Source organism: Rissa tridactyla, chromosome 1 (genome assembly GCF_028500815.1).
Source record: "Rissa tridactyla isolate bRisTri1 chromosome 1, bRisTri1.patW.cur.20221130, whole genome shotgun sequence".
NCBI classification, from domain to species: Eukaryota; Metazoa; Chordata; class Aves; order Charadriiformes; family Laridae; genus Rissa; species Rissa tridactyla.
In genome coordinates, this window is record NC_071466.1 from 138,050,583 (window position 1) to 138,073,095 (window position 22,513).

The 22,513-nt window shown below is 41.4% G+C and overlaps 1 protein-coding gene across 2 annotated transcripts in view; it reads right to left on the reverse strand.

The window, feature by feature from the left end:
* Positions 1–22,513, reverse strand: part of LRP6 (LDL receptor related protein 6) — a 129,926-nt gene that overhangs the window by 21,004 nt on the left and 86,409 nt on the right. For both annotated transcript variants that reach the window (XM_054198657.1, XM_054198648.1), the window contains exons 8-15: positions 16,408–16,624; positions 14,761–15,050; positions 12,848–13,074; positions 9,458–9,642; positions 7,392–7,718; positions 3,642–3,844; positions 1,578–1,789; positions 1,194–1,384 (exon numbers count right to left, since the gene is read on the reverse strand). In XM_054198657.1, the coding sequence (XP_054054632.1) occupies positions 1,194–1,384; positions 1,578–1,789; positions 3,642–3,844; positions 7,392–7,718; positions 9,458–9,642; positions 12,848–13,074; positions 14,761–15,050; positions 16,408–16,624 (1,852 nt within the window). The remainder of the gene's footprint in view (positions 1–1,193; positions 1,385–1,577; positions 1,790–3,641; positions 3,845–7,391; positions 7,719–9,457; positions 9,643–12,847; positions 13,075–14,760; positions 15,051–16,407; positions 16,625–22,513) is intronic.

Here is a 22,513-nt window from a genome sequence, read left to right on the forward strand (position 1 = left end):
GCTTAATAAAAGGCTGAAAATCATACTGGTGTCAGTGGGATTACATGCTGCTACTTTGAACGTAGGTATCATTACTACAAACCACCATACTGTTGTTTTCAAACTTGCTCACAGATTGCAAAGCATGCCCTTATTTCCTTACGCGTGGACTTATGCTTCTGATAGTAGAATAACACTCAGCTGAAGTACAAGGATATTCAAACTGGGGATGGACTTACTGCAGAGGAACAAGAAATTCTGCCACTGCCTTCCACTAGCAGCAGAGTGAGGGGGTATATATCCCATCACCTAAAAGAGACGGGTTATGTATGTGCTCAGAATGTCCTGACATTCCCATCAGCAACAACCAGCCCAGCTCATATCACAACAAATTACTACCAAAGCCACATGAGACAGCTGAGCTTTCTGGATGTGGCTAGTAAATAAGAGACATCTCAGTCTCTCTCACTCAATCTGACTAAATGATTTTCCCTCTTCTCTTGCTCCAGTTCTGGTTCCTTGCTGGACTCTTGCTGAACAAATTCAGCTTTCCAAAACAACAGAACACTGTTCTCTATTTCTCTTTCTGTATATCGTTGGTAGGTTATTGTTTTGCTTATGTGGTTAAGTGAGCTGAATCAACTCATAGAGGAGGTCAGACAAGCAGCATAACCAACCTTAGGGAGCAGGCAAAGAGAATTCCGTAGCTGGAAGAGGAAGGTTTTTGCCTTTTGAGAACAAAGGGATGTTAGATCTGCTCTGTCCTTCTCACATCACTTCACCCTAAATGACAAGTACTTAAGTGACCTGCACACCTGCTGCTTTAACTCTGCAGCAAAGACTTTTCCACAGACGGGAAACTTTCCTCTCATTGACAGTTTACTGCCCAAAACCCAATGCCTTTAAAACCAACCCTCTCCCTCCCGTTTCCAAAACGGTTGCAATTTATTGTGAACTGACTTTGGGAAACCACACAAAGGTCTTGCAGTGAGAAACTGAAGTAAATAGCATGTGTAGCAATTAATAATGCAAATCATAGAGGCATGAGACTGTAAAGGCACGCTGTATGAATCATGCACATTCCCTGGCTGGGAATTTAGGGAGCGATTAGAATCACGGTACAGACTGTTTATAGTAGGAAGGAAAAGAAGACACCTTTCTCTGCATTCCCCCACACCCCACAGATGAATCACTGAATTAAAGTGCTACTCTACCTGAAAGGTCACTGCTTTCAATTCTCCGCAGGTCTGAATCAGCCCAGAACAACTTGCCTAGCTGGCTGTCAATAGCTAAGGCTATGGGCTTGCTCAAACCACTGAAAAAAAGGACCTCTCGTTCAGTTCCATCCAAGGCTGCTCTCTCAATTTTAGGAGACCTTTCCTGTAGGTTGGTGAAATACATGTATCTGGAATAGAAATGATTAGAGGAAAAAAAGTTTATTTGATCTTTCCACGTTTTTGCTACATGACCATGACATCTTAACAAACGTCAAAGATGTTTTTATTCTTACAAACAGAAACCAACCAGCAGTAAGAAAACAGTTTGATTCTCAAGACCTTCAGCCTGAATTCCCCCACATCACTCTTTCAGCTACATACCCCTTCTCTGGATTCACCACAATAGCCCTGGGCCTGTCTTGATCTCCTTTGAGCACCACTCCCATGGGTCTCCCATCCAGGCGTGTCACATTGATCACATTAGTGGCTTCACAGGTCCAGTAGATATAGCGGCTGTAGATGTCAATGCTCAGGTCATAAGGCTGCATATCTAGGTTCTGATTGGGAACTGGACTTGTCACAACAGTAAGGCTCTACAAAGGAAAGAAAAACAACCCGCAGAAGAGCATTTAATCTGATCCAACGTGAGCAATTTTACTTGCTATGGATGCACCACATCAAACTACTGCTCAACAAAAGGAGGCAGACAAAATACTATCATAAAGTAAAGAGACACCCTGGTCCGGTTGCCCTACCAACACCTTTAATCAGATATAGACACTTAGTCCTAATGGCTTGTTGTAATGGCAATCATGTGAGTTCGTTGCAGGTCATAGACTTACTAAGTTTGACCAATAAATCCAAAATGTCTCTATGTTCAAAATTCAGGGTCAGCTTCCGCATTTCCTCTGCTTTCTTGACAACTCTAAGTTCAGTTTGGATAGACCCAAACTCGGCACATTTAGCACTCTACAACAGAAATGCATCACCCCTAATTCCCAAAGCTGCAGATGAATGGATAAAAACACAGGCAAAGTGAGGCCAGGCAGCACTTGAAATTCTTGCCTCATTCTTCTCCACCATCCCTGCCATCGCACTTGGGGGATGTAACATAAGGATGAATAATAAATGGGAAGGCAACTCTTGACAACAGAGAGAGAGGATATCAGCTAGTGTAAGACAGTGACTTTAGAGCATTTCCAGCTAACACACTCTGCTTCAAAGTTCTTGCCTTCTACTGGTCCAGACCTCTGGAGTTCACATGACTTTTTTTTAATTTATTATTTTTTTAGAAAGAAACTGCACAGTCTCCCTGTAGTGAAAGGTGAACCTAACTAACATCTTTCATGAACTTTTAAAAAAATCCAAAGAGGATTGATAACTCACAAAACACAGCCTTACATAATCTTTTTGGAAAACTTCATGCTTTTGAGGTGAGCAGCCTCCACCCTCTCACCCCCAAATTAAACTTCACCAGAAAATTTGCCTAATTTTCTTATTTGGCTTGTCACCTCTATGAAAGGGTGTGTCTACAAGCCTTGCATTTGTTTATTCTGCTGAAGCTGGCAAAAACCTGGTGCCTTTGACTAGTTTTGGGTGTTAAATTATTTAGATATTCCAAAATTAAAACCATTGCTAAATTGAGTTAAGGCTGAAGGGCATTTCAGCAGGATCCAACTACCACCACACCCACCATCAGAAACCACACTCTTACAAATTAAACTGAATATAGCACCTCTGTGTTGTTCAACTTAGTCTCCTATTCCTCCTTCATTCAAAAAATCAGGAAGAAAAAAAAAAGTCTACTTTAAAATGTGAAAATGAATAAGCAGTCATTGCTCTCAATTAACCTCACTAAACCTGTATCTATCACCTTTTGCCTTCTACCTTCCCCAGTCAAATATGTTTTCGCAAGCCTGCTACATCCCTTACAGGTCATGGTTTCAACCTCCTCACTCAGTGCCTCTGTAGTTGACAACAGCTCTCTTCCTATCCAGCATGAGAACCTGGGAGGCTTCAGACACAGCTATGTCCTCACAAAAGTCCCACCCTCTTCATTTCAGAGTCAATGCCTCTGCACCCTGCTCATTTGCAACTCTTTCTTCTGTCTCACACACTCCGTTTCTCCCAAGACCCTTCCCTTCCATGTTTCATTTCTCTCAAATAGGGATTTCCAACAGCCCCCAGCCAAAAGACAGTGTTGAGCAAATGACGCACTGGCAACAACAGTATCTTTAAGTTTGCCTTAGTTTTCCATGTTTTTTTTTCTTGCTCTACCTCCCAGATTACCGGCTGAGGACTCCAGAAACTCCAGATGCCACTTGTTTTGCCAGTCAGTAATCTACAGAAAGTCTGTGTATCTAAATTACTCATGTATAATCATTCATTGTTGGGTGTAGGGCATGCCTCCCTCATCTTTTAGTAATTCCATCACCCACAGGATACCTGGCTGCCATCTTCCTGTGCCTTCCGGATGATGTTCTGCCGAGAATCAATCCAGTACAGCTGCTTATCCAGGGGGTCATAATCGATGGCTCGAACATTCCTGAGACTATGGATAGGGAGTATGATATCCGGACTCTGCTGCTCATCTATCACCATGCGATTAATTGCATTCTTCTGACTGAACAACAGAAAGGTTGTAGGAGCTTGATGGGTTAAAAAGAAAAAGGAGAGTGAAAGGGTTACACATAGCAATAATGCTGGGTATTTATATATTCAATAACAACAACTGCGATACAAAACCAGAGGGTACCTATCATTTCATTCCCCTCCTCCCTCTGCCTTTGCCAAAAAAAAAAAAGTTTAAAAAAATCAAAACATAATAACCCCAATATCTGATTGGTTTGGAAAGACTTTCAATTGACCTCTTTTTACTATAAATGTCTGAACGTGGATGTGACAGGCAAAGATACTTTTTTAAGTCGCAGGACCGATGCATGAGAAAGCTTCTGTCAAAAATCACCTCAAAGAACAACGGTCAGCTATGCCTCTCAAGGAACTGACAATTTTCTTTCTAAAGGGGTCTCAGGGAAATGGAGCTCCACTATTTTGAAGCTGAACCTTTTATTAGGTACACTTCTACTTGTAGGGGAAGCTGAGCAAAAGCCAGCACTGGTTCCTTATTTAGAGGTCCCAGGGAACAGAGATTGCCATTGGAGTGGTTCAGTCCTGTTCCCACAAACACTCTTTCTGCCTGCACTGGAATGGAACAACAACTAATTCATAGGAAAATCTCTTAGGTTTGTGCAAGGCTGCGTTTTTATAGAAAAATTTATTCACTCTTCCCAAAGGCATTATCTTTCTTATTTCTAGGTGTTCATCTGTGACTGTTAACCTGCAAGCAGAATAAAAATATGATGCTCCTCTCCAGCTTCCCAAGACACCTAGCAAAAGTTTCCTGGAAAAATGATTTTTTTCTTATAAATACCATCAAACATCAGAAAATAAGACTTCTCCACCCCATATAGCTGTAGTTTACTGTCTGTATCTTATGGTAAGTGCACAAGGCATTTAATATATCCTTAAAAAGAAATTATCCCTGTATTACATAACTGGGCCAGAAATCAGAGCAGGTAGTTAAAGCATTTTCCCTTTTCACAGCATTCTTCTCAATAATGGTCTACCTGGAGCCACTGCTGTGCAAGACAGCACACGAGCCAGCAGCCAGAAATGCAGTTTGCAGCCTCCCTGAAGTTCGTACAATCAATTCTCTATAGCACAAGTCTGGAGAGATTAGCAGTGGGACACTGCACTCATTCAGTCCAGCCTGCAGAACAGGTAAAGGCACCACCTTGGAAAGGGGAGGTAGCAAAAGTCTTCCAGAGAACATCGTCACCTTGCTTTGTTATTTTAGGCATACACTTTGAACATTTATTCTGGCTGCTGGAAAAAAATAATCTGGGGGTGGGGAGGGGAGTTTCCTTGGTAACTAACATTCAATCCTAACATCCTATAACAATCAGGCCTAATTGCGAGGTATTTTTGCTTTCTGGAAAACCTGTATTTCCCCTCTAAGCGTTTCTCCAATAATTTAAGCTGCCTTCTACTTAGCTCTAAACTGTAGAAGAAAGCACAAAAAAAAGCCAAGCAAAGTTTATATGAATGTGTACAGCAAAATAATAGATTCAGAAAGCATCAGAATTCTTACCAAGCAGTTAAAAAAGCAATGGAAAGGGAAAAAAGCTTAAGATATAATGTTGCAGGTAAACATACCATCATAAGCACCTAAAACTCTTTCCACTTCTCCCCAAAGACACCCTCTCACTGTCTAAGATTGCCTGGCTTCCAACTTTGAATTGATGGCTCATTATAAAAAGCAAGAGCAGAATTTTCCCCCTTGAGTCGCCACATCTCTGAAACAGTACCAATTTCAGAAATCCCTTCCCAGTTTTCATCATTCTCCCTCCCAACAGTCACATATTTTAACTATATTTTTTTGGCAGGCAAAGGGAGTGCAACGAGCACGTCCCCTGTGTAACACTGCCTTCAAACTTCATGACGTGTGGTAGGTTTGATGAGATACTAGTTCTCATCAGAGCAGCGTGTCCTTCCCGTAACTAAAAGAATCTATGCATGCATGAGCAGGGTGATCCAGAAGGGAGGAACCGGCCTCTAGACAGGGCTTGGACTAATAATAACGTTCAGGAGTACATAAGCAAGTAAAACAGGCAAGAGAAAGTTAAAACTATTCATGCTGCAATTATAGTGGCCAAGAGAAAAATTAAATTATACACAGAGAAGCCTAAGTCTCCAATTACCTACAAATGAGAAGTTGGAAAGTTCCCAGGTTTGAACATGGAAGCAGGAAAACTTCTAATATCTCACGAACAGCCTTGAACCATACTGTGGGGAAACGGTTCTATTTGCTCACGAGATATTTCCTGTATTTTTCTCCTTCCTTTGTTACCAAGAACATTTTAACAAGAAAACATGACCTTTGATTATTTTGCTACTTATTCTCCGCTGGAAGTCAAATTCCTCCACCTACAAAATCACAGTCATCACCAGAGAGTTGAGTGCCAGCCACGCTTCTAGCTCACAGGAAGGTGCGAGAGAATTAGAGTATAAAAATCCAGTTGTTGTGCAAGCGCCCCTCGTAACAACAAAAGGGAAAAGAGTACAGGACACATGGGAGGTTAGACAAAACAGAGTTTTCTGAAAAGCATGATTTTGATTTTCAAAAAATGCCATGAGGTGGCATTTGTGGAATGAGGTGCCCTGCTTTTGGCTTTAAGACAACAGCTGGATCTCTCTACTCATGCATAACTGGGACAAGATACAATCTGTCTCTCAGTACCATGAATCTCTTCACCCACTGACTAATCTGAATGACACCAGTGGAAATCAGCCATCCAGTGTGGCTGCCAAAATTATGAGAGGTTTACTGGCAGCCAGTTATTGAGGGATGGATAAATTATTTGGTTAGAAACTAATTACATACAGCCTGAGGGGCTGTGTGGTTCATATTCTGCACAACAATAAAGAAAAACGGGGCTTGGCTGCACTGAAATCAGAAATCTGAAGTGCTGGCTTGACCATGGAGTCAAGCCTCTCCTCATCGAGGAAGAAACACTTTTGGGGGTACAAGAGTGGCCCACCTCAGCATCTCATCAGTCAGCAGACAGAACTACTACAGAATTAAATCCTGGCCCACCTAAAGGCTATGCAAAGTCCAGAATATAGACCAAACTATCACATATCTTTTACATCAGACAAGATTAGAAATAAATAAGCAAGTAAGCACTTGAGAAGGTTTTGACAGACAGATACAAAACCAAAAGCATTTTGAGCCTTCCTGCTTACACAGATTTAGCTGAGTCACTTAAAAGATTCACCAGAGCCACTCTTCTTATTTTACTCTGATACTGGTCTGTTGCAAGATTTTTTTTATTTTATTTTTTTTTCTTGCTTTCAATAGTCTATCTTCTCTAGAAAGTCAGTAGAATTTTAATATTAGAAATTTATATTTAAATATACCCTGCTTCCTATGGAGGAAGGGAAGCTAAGGAACCAAAATTTTTTCAAATACACATTTGGTATTAAAAATAGAAACTAGCTTTAACTTGGCCTATCAGCAAACAAGCTCCACCATCTCACATAAAAATAAAACCCCTCTTTCCTCCAAGTACAAAGCTTGCATCTGTTACTAAATGCATCTGCTTCTCTGGTTTATTTTCCTTCATTACAGCTTACCACTACAAGTCCTGTTGTCGGAGTTCAAGGAATAGTGAGCTGGGCAGCCACAGACAAAACCACCAACAGGGACTGCTAAACACAGGTGAGAGCAGTGGCCATTGCTGGAGGCACACTCGTTCCAGCCTGCCTGCCTGGAGGAATGGAAGACCAAGATATCCATAACGTAATCCAAATGCCCTTGGATGATAGTCCGGTTCTGGCCACTGGTCTTGTTGGCTCGTTCGATGCTACGCCGACTCCAGTCTGTCCAGTAAATGTAATCCTGGTACTGAGTCAAGCCGAATGGGTGAGGCAAGTCATCAGCTATAATCTCACGGTCAAGGCCTGTTTCAAAAAACGAAGGGAAAGAAAAAGCAGAATTATATGAGGACAAACCATATGCTGTTTAATGCTGTTGGACATGTCCCCTGCACAAAGTTTAACACATAATTATAAGTTACTGTTTCATTATTACAGAAGAAAATTACAAAGTAATGTACAATATTCAAAAGACCATCCTGAAGTCTCAGAGCCTATCACAGAAATGTGCTAATGCTGCTTGTGATTCACAGAAGACAATGTATTTTACTAAAGAAAAGAGTCTCAGCTTTGAAAACGATCGTGGTTCTCAGAAAGATTCGGTCCTTTCCCTCCTCCCCAAAACAAACACGTTCCCTCTGAAGGAGATGCAGGATTCTGACACTGTATTCCCAGTTCAGCATCTCTCATGCCACATTTGGGTCTCTGCCCGCTGCTTACAGAGAGAGAATTGTTATGAACTTAATAAAATTCTACACTGTATTATGAGAAAAATTAAATGCACAGGGTTAAACTAACCTATCTCTGGACTGCTGTAACAGAAATGAGCAGTCAGACACTCAAAGTAGGAAACAGATAGTTGTGTATACTGTGGAAATGTTAGGAGACCTTAAGGAGCAGGGAGGAGGGAGGGAGGGGAAATGATTTCAACCATGTTATTTCAACCACTTCATTACCATGGGATGTCCTACTGCCTTGTCACAGAAAATGAACAGGAGATTACGAAGAGAAGTCTTTGCACAGAGAAGACAAGTATGCACAGCCCTGCATTCTGATGTCTCTAGCTACCGGCACAGGGAACACGAAATTCTAATGCTGTGCCCAGTTCCACAGTACACAAGGGAACGCTGAGCCAGTCTCAACAGCACACCAAAATACAGGAGAAGCTGAAGAAAAGCTTTTATAATACATATAATTCCTATAATGCATTTTCTTGTTTTGATCTTTTTCTAGCTTTGTTCCACTACTGCAAATGTACTGTTTAAAGTAGACTAACCCCTTTAGCCTTAAATGATGGCTAGTGATAATGCTAATATGAATAATTTGGCACAAAACAAGGCAGTCCACTCCTGCGGGTACCAAAAAGTTAAAAAAAAGATACCGTGCAAAACTGAGAGGCCTTGGGTCCTCAGTACACTACCCTGGGCAGTGAAAGAATAAAATATTCCACCTTCACTTAGTTGTAATGACCAATTTATAAAACAATGACACAGACCCCAGCGTGAGAGCAAGCCCCCTGGTGACCAGTACTAGCCAGGAAAAGCTCTTTAGTGTGCAGGATACTGGCAAAAAAAAATGCCTGAACCCTGAGGATACTAACAAAAATTAAAAACCAAACCGTATTAAATTACATTGTGAAAAATGTCCAATACACTGTTGTTATCTTGGCTTTCTCTCTACCCTTCCACAGATGATGAAGTGTTTGTTATGTATCTGCCAGTGCTCTTCAGAGCAGCAAAAGAAGGCTCTCCAAAACACTGAAAGTTGACAGCTTTGTCCTACATATAACTGAAACATGTACAGCTTGTATAATTTTAACTTTGTGAGCAACTGTATCACCTAGAAGAAAATCGAGGCCTCGCTAAATGCTGTGCTGCATAAACATCAATTATGGAAGCAAATGTTAGAGGCGTGTGAGTTAGGAAAAAAAATCTATTTTTGTCTTAAGACTTGCACCTTTGCATTATTTAAAGAATAATTTGCTGCAGGGAACTGTGAAAAAGCAGCAGCATCCCAACGACCCAGCCTGAGGCTCCGGGACTCACCTAGCATGTTGGATGATTCTATCAGGTTGGTATCAAGGTCAGTCCAGTACAGTCGTCTTTTAGCGTAATCAATAGTTAGGCCGTTAGCCCGTCCCACATTCGGTACTAAAGTAGTCCGCTCAGTGCCGTCCATAGCAGCTCTATCAATCTTTGGCTTACCCCCCCATTCAGTCCAGTACATAAACCTGATTGAAAGAACAAAAGAAAAAAAAATAATAAAAATCACATTTAATCCAAAAGAGAACTCAAGGGGAGGAACAAAACAAAAATCCTTAGAAGAAATGAAAGAAAATTAAGAGCTGTAAGTTCAAGCATTTATTAAGCCCCATCACACAAAATGTTTTTCAAAATACAAGCAAGAAAATGAGTCAAGTTTCCTCAAAATACTTCCAACTTTATTTTTTTCCACTTGGAGCTAGATTTTCACTGGCAAATTCCATATGAAAGCACTGCAATCTTTACTAATCCATCACGTCAGCTAAGACACAAAAGGTTGGCAGTTAGGCAGATTCATTTATACCTGTCTATTTAGCAAGATATTTCCCATGGCACTTAGCTTCTGTTTCTATTCAGTTGCCCATCAAAAGGAGGAATACAAAAAGGTAGGTATGCAGGGTACTTTTGTTGATACATGCCACCACTCATCTCCACACGACTAAGTCAATGAGCTGCATAACAGTGCGTTACATTTCAGCCAAGCGCAGAACAACACAAAACTGTAGGGCATTTCCACTGGAGCAAAAGTAGAAACTATTACATACTCACATGCCAGTTTATGCCTCATTTGGCAGAAGCACAGACTTGTACATGCTTACATTTTCTTTAGGCACTGTACAGTAGAGAGGGTTGTATATTTGACATTTGGTGGCTAGTTAGTCACTTCTTCCAAACTGTAAAGCCAATATCATTTTAAAAACAAGTGAGACATAGCTAGACAATGTTTATATCTTTCTGCTTTAATCCCTCTAGAAACAAACACCTGTGAAATGCTTTTAATTTCAACCAACGACACAGTGGGAAAGGTTGCTTCAGAAACTGATGATCAAGGGGGAGCTATTCTTTAGACACCTGGAATACTTGCAAATTTTTCTTAAAAATTTTGCAAGTATTTTGTCCATAAATTTTGGAAGTAATTTGTACACAGCATGGACATAAGTGTTAGAAATGCCCCCATGGTAGCAATGCCATGAAAACTTCCATATGAAGTACGACAGCTCAGCTATAAGGTAAAAGGAAAAACAGACGTTCGGGCTCAAAATGAAAGTAAATTTTTTTCTGGTCTGTTGTGAAGAGACAAAGCATTGAATCAGAATAATCCTGGGAAAAAACTATTGCCAGTGTAAAACTAGAATAATCTGTAGCATCCTTTTGTTACAACTGAGTAACTGGATCTAACAATCTGGCCTTGGATGCCATCTGATTTACTTGCCTAGGCCACCCCTGGCACATCAGGGCTGAACTCCATCTACATGTCCCGCTTGGGGCAGTGCAGAACTTTTGACTAAGCACTGCCACAATTGCCACCACCTTTTTGAAATGAAGGAGGACTGTGTTGGAGTGGTGCTGAGTCCTCTACATTGCTGTAACTCTTGCAGTGTCACTGGAAACGTGATAATTCCTTAACACTTGAAAATTAAGTTCCCTCATTTGTAAAATAAGACTAATACAATGCTGGTACAACCTCAAAAAGGTTTTGCAGTCATTAGTTAATGTCAAATGAGCATTTAATAGAATCATAGAATCGTTAGGGTTGGAAGGGACCTTAAAGACCATCTAGTTCCAACCCCCTGCCATGGGCAGGGACACCTCCCACTAGACCAGGTTGCTCAGAGCCCCATCCAGCCTGGCCTTGAACACTTCCAGGGATGGGGCTTCCACCACCTCTCTGGGCAACCTGTTCCAGTGTCTCACCACCCTCACGGTGAAGAACTGCTTCCTAACGTCCAGTCTGAATCATCCCATCTCTAGTTTTAATCCATTCCCTCTAGTCCTACCATTACCTGACATCCTAAAAAGTCCCTCACCAGCTTTCTTGTAGGCCCCCTTAAGATACTGGTAGGCCACTAGAAGGTCTCCTCGGAGCCTTCTTTTCTCCAGACTAAACCACCCCAACTCTCTCAGTCTGTCCTCATAGGAGAGGTGCTCCAGCCCTCTAATCATCCACGTGGCCCTTCTCTGGACACGTTCCAGCACGTCCGTATCTCTCTTGTAGTAGGGGCTCCAGAATTGGACGCAGTACTCCAGGTGGGGTCTAACAAGAGTGGAGTAGAGGGGGAGAATCACCTCCCTCGACCTGCTGGCCACGCTTCTCCTGATGCAGCCCAGGGTACGATTGGCTTTCTGGGCTGCTAGTGCACACTGACGGCTCATGTTGAGCCTCTCGTCCACCAGCACCCCCAAGTCCTTTTCTTCAGGGCTGCTCTCAAGCCAGACACTGCCCAGCCTATATCGGTGCTTGGGATTGCCCCGACCCAGATGGTGGACCTTGCGCTTGGTCTTGTTGAACTTCATGAGATTGGCGTGGGCCCACCTCTCCAGCCTGTCAAGGTCCCTCTGGATGGCATCCCTTCCCTCCAGTGTGTCAGCCGCCCCACACAGCTTGGTGTCGTCGGCAAACTTGCTGAGGGTGCACTCTATGCCACTGTCCATGTCGCTGATGAAAATGTTAAACAAGACCGGTCCCCAGTACTCATCCTTGAGGGACTCCACTTGTCATGGTAGAAGAGCTATTTCAGAAGCTAAATAGTTTTACCTTGCTTTGCCCTGCTCCTTCCTCCCTCCCCCTGCTTACTGCCCTACTTTTTGCTGTTATATTTGAATCCAACTGAGAAGTTTCTTCTCAGGAAATCTTTCATTTTGGGGATAGGTGGGTATAATCGTTTCCACTCTTTCTCTGTCCTTAGTTCCCTTGCCCATACCAACTAAAAAGGCTCCCTTATCTGAAGAAACAAACACTTTCCTTATTCTCAGACAATAAGCTTCATTCCCCCACTCTCAAGCTAAATCATTTAATAACTTTATTGGACCCTAACTTGTGATAAAAAGGATCCTCATTTTTAAAAGGACAAATATTTTCTTTTCAGTGCTAGTCCTTTTCTAATTAATGAATTCCATAAACCTAAAACTACTTTGATTCTGTGGTTAATTAAAAAACGAAATATAAATCCCTTTTTAATGAGCTGCTCTGATTTTTTTTTTTGTAGTATTCTTAATGATTATTCAGGACATTAAGAGTATTCCTCCAGCCCTCATACTCTAAATTACCAGGTTGTATTCCCCAGCTCAGTACTCTCAGGATTTACATGCAGTGCCTAACAAACATGCCCTAGAGGAAACATCACAATGTTGTTTTTCACTGTTCACAAACATAAAATTAAATCAGCAAGTTACCCCTCAGCAGGGTCCAATGCCAGTGCCCGGGGACTGTCAAGATCTTTCCACACCAGCACTTGGCGATGCTGTCCATCCAGCTTTGACACTTCTATACGATTTGTTCCAGTATCAGCCCAATACAAGTTCTTCCCCAGCCAATCTACGGCCATGCCTTCTGGGTAATCCAAACCAAACTCCACAACGTGTTCCAGTGCGCTGCCATTCATAAACGCTCTGCTGATTGTCTGCAGGGATACAAAGATACACAGGCAAATTAGAAATTTTACCAGTCTGTCATTGGGCTGGTTGTTTTCTTTGTTGCATTTTAAACACTTTCAGATTTTAGGCATCTCATAGGAAAGAGGATCTTACAATACGCTACTTATTTGCAAGGCGAACAATGCTGCTATTCAGAAGTAATGATTTACTGTACCGTATGAATGTATTCTGTGTCAATTACAATAGCGTTTCACTGGGGAAATAAATGGGATAACTAGTCTGGTCCAATTAAGCAGTCTACATGCCAAAGTGACCTTAGTAACACAGTGCTAAGTTCAAGGGGGAAATATTTTGGCTCTCCTGGGACTACACAAAAGCATCGATGTTATAGCACAGGACAATATTTAAAGCAGCCTAATGAAAAAGTTCAGGACAGAACAGCAAATAGAAGAAAACAACCTAACGGCCAATTAGCTACTTAATAGTGCAAGTGCTTCGGTACTGATGGTTTAACTTAATTTCACGAAGCATAATTTCTTCTTGGTCTTTTATTCAAAAGACTTCTTTTAACTCTTGCCATCGTGGATAAGCCTGTGATAGCAGATACAGCCAGAATTATATTTTAATAATATATCAGAGTTTAGGCATTCCCTGATTTACTATGATCACTTACAAGCCTGAAAGTAAAGGAATAATCTTAGGAAGGTACCAAGCTCTTTTTGACAACCGTGGGCTTCCTTTTGCTGTCTGCAACATGCTTCCGCATGCTTCTCATGCTCTTAACCCACAGAAGTTAACACAAAGGTTGATTTTTTGGTTACTTCCCAGTGGGGATGCTACCTGCTAATTATGCCAGTTTGTGACACAACACAGCAGGGAAATTTGTATCTCGGTCTTCATCCGTATCACCCTTAAAAACTGATCAGATCTTTGCTTTATTTTTATTTCAAACACAGCTTAAATGAATACCATAGCTAAAGAGTTCAGCCAAGTCACCTCTCTCAAACTCACTGAAACGCTGTGGCTTTAACTTTTATGGTTCTTCAGTTGCAAAGGTCCGTGAGTTATCGTTGGCACAGCTCTCAACCCAACTGCAGAAAACTATCTTTTATTAAAAACTAGGTTTTGGTGCTCACTATTCTGATTACATCTACAACCTATGAAAAACAAATGGAATAACAGCTAGACTCACAGATGATAGAGATGACAGACAGACAATACACATATTTCCGTCACTCCATTAGCCACCACATTTAAACACCTATCCTCAACCTTTTCCGATTTGTCAATCTAGATCCTAGACCTGTTTTACAAAGCCTGTGATTCATAGTATGTCTCGTGCAGTAGCTATATAAGTTAATTAATAGGTAAGACCTATTTTCACTTCTGGACCCAAGACAAGGCTTTCCCCCAATAAACATATCTGGCAAAACATCTGATCCATGAAACCTCCTACCATATGGCATTCTTCTCAGCTTTCTGCCAAAAAACCTTTTATTTTTGCAAACTTATCATTTATGTGAAAATGTATATATTAGATTTAAATGATATATAGGAGAGAATGCTGCTAGTATAACAAAAATGTATGCCATTCTTAGGTAGAACAAATTCTTTTACCTGTCCCTTGAATCTTGTAAATTGCATTTCTCAATCCATTCTTAAGTATCTCAAGAACCTTGTAACTTAATAGCCAATACAGAATAAACCTCTACCTTCAGTGAAATGTCAGTCCAGTAAATCCGATTGTCTGTCACATCAAAATCCAGAGCAGAAGCTTCCTTGACTCCAGTGAGTGGAATCGCAACGTTGTTATTGTTCGTTTCTAAAGAGATTCGTCTGATATCTGCTCTCCGAGAAAAGAGCAGGAAAGCTTCTGGGACGATGCAGGTCTTCATGTCATTGATGAGCTCCAAGCCTATGGGGCAAGCGCAGCGAAGGCCTTGCGGTCTGTACAGACACAGATGGCTGCAGCCGCCATTGTCCTCTGCACAAGGGTTTGTACCTAAGCACGCAACAAAAGCAAAAGCAGTCATTGCATACTCACTTCAGTTGGAAGATGAAGCCAGTCCTCACAGGCATCGACGACACTATGGGTACTTTAAGAAATGCATATAGTTTTTCATATTTTATTCTCCAAATGAATTAATTTTTGTTCATTTCCTGTAATCCTTTGGACAGATGTTACTCGGCTGGAAAGCCAGTGCTTGTTTTCCTGACCCCGTGAAACAAACCCCGCATTAGGGAAAGGGATGTGGACTCCAACAGCTACTGATGTTCCAGATTCACATCACAAGCGCTGAATGGACAGTAAGTACGTAAGCAAGCAAGCATATGTTCTGCTGCCTTTTACAGTACACTGGTCCAGTTACATACCCCAATTGTATTCCTAGAGATGAAAAGTTTGTGGATCTATTTTCACATCCATTCAATGGTCTCTTCTCTCCAGGATGACAGTAAAGCAGCTCTTTGCAATACTAACTTGTGTACCTGCACATGCTGGAAATCCACCCACTATAAGAGAGGCCCAGCATTACCAAGCTCAATTAGCCAAACAGTTGGAAAGAGGGCTGCATTTAAAGTAGATGTACCTTAGGGCATCTTGTTAATGTGGTGGCAGCAACAGAAAGATACACCTCAACCTAATTGACTAATTTCCTGGGGTACAATCCATACACAGCAGCAACAAGCTGTAAGCCCTATCCACACATGGCAGGATATTCAGGGAACGTGATTAGTTCTGGGATGCTACAGTTACACTGCCACCAGTGTTTCGATAGCTAATGATAGTCAATTTAAAGCTAGATCCTGCTTTTTTACACCACAGACACTATAGGGCAGAAAGTATTTCTAGTTATTTTTAAAGATGATTTCACAGTACTAATGTGAAAAGCACTCAACAGACTAGAACTGGCTCATTCTTAGCTTTTGCATACCGGGAGCACATGTTCAGATTCAAGATGAAAAGCTGCTACAGCTGCAGTTTCATAAACAGCTGGGCTAATCTAATAGGTGGCTGTTACAAAGAGAAGTTCTCATTTTCCATGATCCTTCTTCTCCCCTTACCGGATCCAGGACTGTTCAGACCCATGAGCTGCTCCAACTCCCTAAGAAGCAGAAAAGTACCCATTTTGGGGGGTGCCTGGTTGTTTTCCAACTTGATATTCTTCCAAGTTAGAGAGCTGAAGCACCTCACAAAAGACCTACCCCATCCCATCAAACTGCAGCCTGCAGTTATAATGAAATAGAACCGGATTCCGACCATTTCTAAAAATCTGACCTGGTATAAAGTGATATCTACAGAAGAGCACTGCTGAAATTTTCTATTTCATTTCACTTGCCTGATTAGCAGTCTCACTCACCAATTATCTGGTGGACGTTCGTAGCTTTCAGGCCCATGAGATCAGGCAGTTGATCTATGATGATCTCTCTTTCTGCTGTGCGCTTATGCACACGTTCAATACTGCGTCTTTGCCAGTCTGTCCAATAAACGTAGTCTCCCAACAACGTGAATCCAAAGATATGAGGCAGCTTGTCCTCCACCAGAACTCTTCTCCCAGTTCCATCAGCATTCATGACCTAAGGATATACACAAACACAAAATTATTACGTATACAGAGTAATTCTGTCACTATTTATCACAGATTGATTAACTAGCCGCTCCACACTTTGACTTCAAACTAAAAAATAATCTCCTAGCCATTAAAATGCTATGAATGTTACACAGCAGTCTAATAAAAAAAGACTGTATTTCAACAGGTACTCATTCTAAAAGCCATAATGTGAAATTATGACACAATATTCCTTATATTTGTTTTAGGAACTAATATTACGTGTGCCTGTTAGACATTGCCTGTCTCCCTCATTTCTGACTTGGGTCTCTTGGTTCACTTGTAAATGGGAGACACTCTGTTTTACACGAATGAAGACAAGCTTACAATGTCAACGAGTCCTGGCTCAGCACCTTGTAATCCACAGTCCCTCCCAAGTGAGCTGTACCCAGGTTATAGATAGCAGTAAGAGGAGGCCACACATAAATTCTGGGAGGCACACAGTCAAGAAGATCTACAGAATATGTTTATATTCTGAAGTTTGAATAAAGAACCAGTTTTCTGTTCTTCAAAATTAAGTTCCATATTTTTTGTACTAGAAGGAACACTAATAGTCTGTAAATAATTGCATGCCTTTGATCAAGACACTTGAATTTACTGTGTCATTCTCCTCTACTGCTAAAAAGAAGTAATACCTAACTTCCTCAAAGGGGCACTGAAAGGATTAATTAAACGTATGTATGCATGTTCAAGTGATCAAGTACCTTATGAATGCCAAATATTTTTATAAAAAGTATCATACTGACAGAAGTGAAGTCCTGTGTTTTAAGAGAAACTTAAGTGATTCGGCACTGCAATTTCATAGAAAAGTTCCTTCTGAAATATTTCGGCTTGTTTTTAAGTTTACAGTTTAAGTTTGTAGCATGTATACCATCCTTCCAAAAAAAAGAAAAAACCCAAAACTTTAATGTAAAAACTCCAACAAAACCTTTCTCAGCATACAGTATAATGTGCATGTTAATAAAATATTTTTAAGTTCACTAAAAAAGTGGAAGAAAATGCCATAATCGTCACAATAATTCAATTTCTCCTTCAGACTATTCCCTGTCACAAACTTCCTGCATTACTGCACTTACTCTCAATATGTTAGAATAGGAATTGAATCTTTGTGTGCACATTTCCTATGGAAAAATGAAAGGGGGTCTACACACTTGCTGGTTTGTAGGAATAATCTCTACATTTACATTTTTTTAAAAAAGCTCATAATTACTCTGTGGAATTGGCTTACCAAAAAATCTTCAGTCTAGTAGCATACATGGCACACTTCTACAAATGCACTAATGCACACGCATCACAAAAATAAGATAAGCATTACTTGGTGAAATGGGTTTTTTTCCCTGCATTCTCATTAATATGCCTTAGAAAGTCAAGCACAGTACTTGCAGCTTCACTTTGCATTATGGTGCATTTACCATCCTAAAGCTGTAACTTACGTCCTTTACACTGATAACCAAATCCAAACACAGCTTTTCCTATCACAGATTGTTTCGCTGGGCTCAGAGCCCAGCATAATTGCCTAATTTCTGGACTTCCTTTTGAAAACAAGCTCTGCTATTCCATTTAATCTACTTCAGAAAGTTTCAGCATCTGCTGGATTTCTCAATTCCTAGCAGCATGCCTCCTACACTCTGTTTTGACAAATGAGGTTGCTAAACAACAGATTAATGGTTAACTTTAGAACCAGGGACACAGATTTAACATCTGTAAAATAAACTGTGAGTTATAGTCTTTAAGCCCACCATCCCTTCAAGAAACCATCAGCACTACCAAGCAAAACTGGTCATTCCCTTTCCCCACCACCCCTTTCTACCCATAACACAGTCATCTTACATTTCTGCAATGACTTGTTTCCCTCTCCCCCTCAAACTACAGAGATGAGCCATTTGCTTGCAACTAATTAATATATGGCAATTAGTGCTTGCTAAGCAGACCAAACAGATATACAGAATGGATGGACGTTGCAAAACGAACTGACTAAAACCACACAGTACTAACCACTAAAACACCACTATCACAAACCAGTATCTTTAGATGCTACACTTTTTGCCTTGTACTTATGGACCAAAGAAGCTTCTATGTTTAAGGGGGTACTTAACTACTGACAAAGACAGTTACTTGGAAGGTGTATGCTGTGAGGTGAGCTTTCTTTAGCAAACTTTAAATGGGCAATTGCTAAAATAAGCCTCCTCTTATCTGAAAGAAAGTCAAGAAAAGAGAAGAGAAGACTTCCATATTAAGGATCTGCTTTTTATTATTTTTTGTTTTGCCACATACGGGTTATTTTGAAAGACAGCTTTATGCCACGTAGACAAAACAGATGCCTATCTAAAAGTACTTACACATACCTGCCACCCTGATCCCACTGCAACCCTACCTGAGCCCATCTGTTAATATAAACACCAACCCATTAGAAGCTGGCTATCACCATATGAATAGTTCCATGGCACCATGGTGTCTGCACTCATTTTAATTGCATTTTAGGAGATTTGAACAGAATTTCATCAATAAGCTACAGAACCAGTCTGGTATAAGGCACAAGGAAAGAGGCAAGTGATATAGGCATGATACATATAATAAGCACGAGGAAAGACACAATCGCTAACCAACCAAATCCAACGGATTTCAGTATCATTTTTTCATGTACTGAAATCCAGGTGACAACTAAGCCCCAGCTGATACTGCTTTATGCATTCATTCCCCTTCTCCAGCCCCAGACAGATCAGCTCATGACAGCCAAGCTCACCCCCGCAGAATCCCCCATACGAGAAACCCACCTTCTGCTGCTATGAGGCAGTGTCTCCAGCGGTTTATGCTGCTTTAACCACAATGCGGTGTGGGTTTCACATTTTGAGGCCATTCTGAATACTGCAAACCACAGTGAGAATATAGACTACAACAGGAAACAGATGTGGTGCAACCACAAACACTACCTTTACTGAAAGAGCGAGTAGTTCCACAAAAAAAAGTAAAACAAAGTAGAAAAATTAAATGGCCTCAGAAAAAATACCAGATATCCTGCCTGTAGGATAAGGGCTTTGCTTATCCTAGACCAATAATGAATGCAAACCTATAGCTTCATGAAAATACAGCTTATTCAAAATATATGAATTAATGCTGAAAATGTGGTTGTATTTTAAGATGCTGTACTTAATGGTCAGCAGGAACAATAAAATAACAGCTTTGCACATTACTTCTATTTTAAAGTTACAGACTGGATTGCACAGTGATATATTCTAAGGGTCCTTCTTGCTGTCAGATACCCTGGAATCAATTCACTCTTGAATACCAGTAGTAAGTGTGATAAATAGGCTAATGTAGTGAATTTACCTTTTTGATAACCTGAGATTTGAATGTACGGTAGTTTACACTGGTCATTTGATTGGTTTAAGTCTAGAGCTCAATCGATATACCTATGCCGTTTGTGAAAATAGCGTTCAGCTCCTGTTAGAGCTCATGCTGGAACCCTGCAAAAGCTATGCAGACTAGCATTCCACTCAGGTCTAGCGGACCAAGGCCAGTGGCAATAAAGACTAGGCAGAGGTACAGTAGCTCGTATCCACAGCACTGAGGATATGCTAATAATAGAAACTGTCTGTTCCTATCGGGGTATACTTAGATCAATATCAAACACAAGAGCCCAGCTCTACAAGATGCCAGACAGCCTTAGTACTGACGACTTCCAGAGAAGACAGAATGCAGGCTCTGGAAAGGACACACTTTCCAATGTAAATCTGTGAGACTGTCAGACAAACCCGATATGATTTACTTGTAATTAACCTAGTGCCGTAAGCAGGGCAACAGTGTGCAACTGTTACCTTTCACCTTAACTCATGAGCACAGTTTAATTTTCTATGTGGAGCCACAGAATCATATAGCAGCCCAGGTCAGAAGGGACCTCGAAAGACCATCTGGTCCAACCTTTTGTGGGAAAGGGAGCCTAGATGAGATTATCTAGCATCCTGTCCAGTCACATCTTGAAAACTTCCAGTGATGGAGACTTCACCGCATCCCTCAGGAGGTTATTCCAGTGAATGATTGCTCTCACTGCAAAATATTTCTTTCTTATATTATGATAAAACCTCTCTCAGTGCAACTTGTACCAGTTGCCCCTGTCCTCTTCATGTGTCTCCTTGTGAAGGGAGAGCCTCTATCCTCCTTATAGCTGCCCTTTAAGTACCGGAAAACACTGATGATGTCCCCCCAAGCCTTCTCTCCTCCAGGTAGAAAAGACCTAAATCCTTCAGGCTTTCCTCAAAGGGCAGGTTCTCCAGCCATTTGATCATCTTTGTGACCCTCCTTTGAACCCTCTCCAGTCTGTCTGCACCTCTTTTGAATTTAGGGGTACCAGAGCAGGGCACAGTACTCTATCTGCTGCCTGACAAGTGCTGAGTAGAGTGGGATGATCATGTCTCTATCTCTGCAAGCAACACCCCTGTGGATGCAGCCCAGGCTCCAACTTGCCTTCGCTGCTGCAGCTGACTCATATTCAGCTTGTTGTCCACCAGGACCCCCAGGTCCCTTTCAGGAGGCTGCTCCCCAGCCACACAGATGCTAGCCTGTACTGGGCTCTTGGGTTACGACACCCAATGCGCAGGACCTTGCACTTGTCTTTGTTAAAATTCACATAGTTGTTGCTAGCCCACTCTCCCAGCCTATCCAGGTCTCTCTGTAAGGTGGCTCTTCCCTTCTGACATGTCCACCTCACCACCCAGCTTAGTGTTATCAGCAAACCTGATGAGGGTGCTTTCATCATCCAGATAATTTTTGAAGATGTTGAACAGCATGGGGCCCAGTATCGATCCCTGGGGAACCCAACTTGTGACAGGCTGCCAGAATTAGTAAAAAACACTGATCACCACGCTCTGAGGTGCTGCCTCTGAGCCAGTTTCCTACCCATCTCACAGACCACTCTTCCAGTCTGTATCTTGCCAGTTTGTCTAGGAGTAGGCTGTGGGAAACAGTGTCAAACGCTTTGCTGAAGTCCAGGTAAATAACATCCACTGCTCTCCACAGGTCAACAGAAAATGTTATTTTGTTGTAGGAGGTGATCAGGTTACTCTGGCAGGCATGATTTGCCCTTGGTAAATCCACGTTGGCTTTTCCCAATCACCTGCTTTTCACTCAGCTTGCAAGTTTCTAGAACTCTATCCAGGGACTGAAGTACGACTAATGGGCCTGTAGTTTCCTGGGTCTTCTCTTGTGCCTCCCTCTTTTGCATGTAGTTACAAATAATCAGGGAGAAGGCAAGTATCATGCATGCTAAGCTCTCTCTCAGGATGACTGGCACAGAGGAAGTCAATAGTCAATGAAAATTTATAAACAACAGCTGGTAACTCCGTATCTTCAAAAAATTAAAGATTACTTACAAGAATGGAATAGGCCTCTGTGATGGACTGAAAACCCCCAGCTACACTACAAGATGTTGCCAGAACTTTATTTCACAGACACACACATCAGCAAACAAAACAAAAAACCCGAACCAAACAACTTCCTCTGGTAAAATCCTTAAACTGCTAATTTCTGATACAAACACCTCAGAATTGAACCTAAGCCCTCATTTTTAAAATTGACAGCCAATTTTTGGACAAATGACAGAAACCTTAGCTTTCTATTGGTTCCTGTACTTCAGCACCTTTGCCAGTACTAGCTTACTAATCCTCAGAGAGGCCAGGAGACCCCACTTAATATACAGGATCTCAGCTGCCCTGCTCAAGTACTACGGCCATCACTGTGTCAGATCTACAAAATTTCTAGCACGGACTACAGCTGGAAACCCATCTCTCCCTACTGACTCAAAGGAAGGATGCAATTATAACATTTATCTTCCTTCTGAAAGGATAAGGAATGAGAGAGTGTT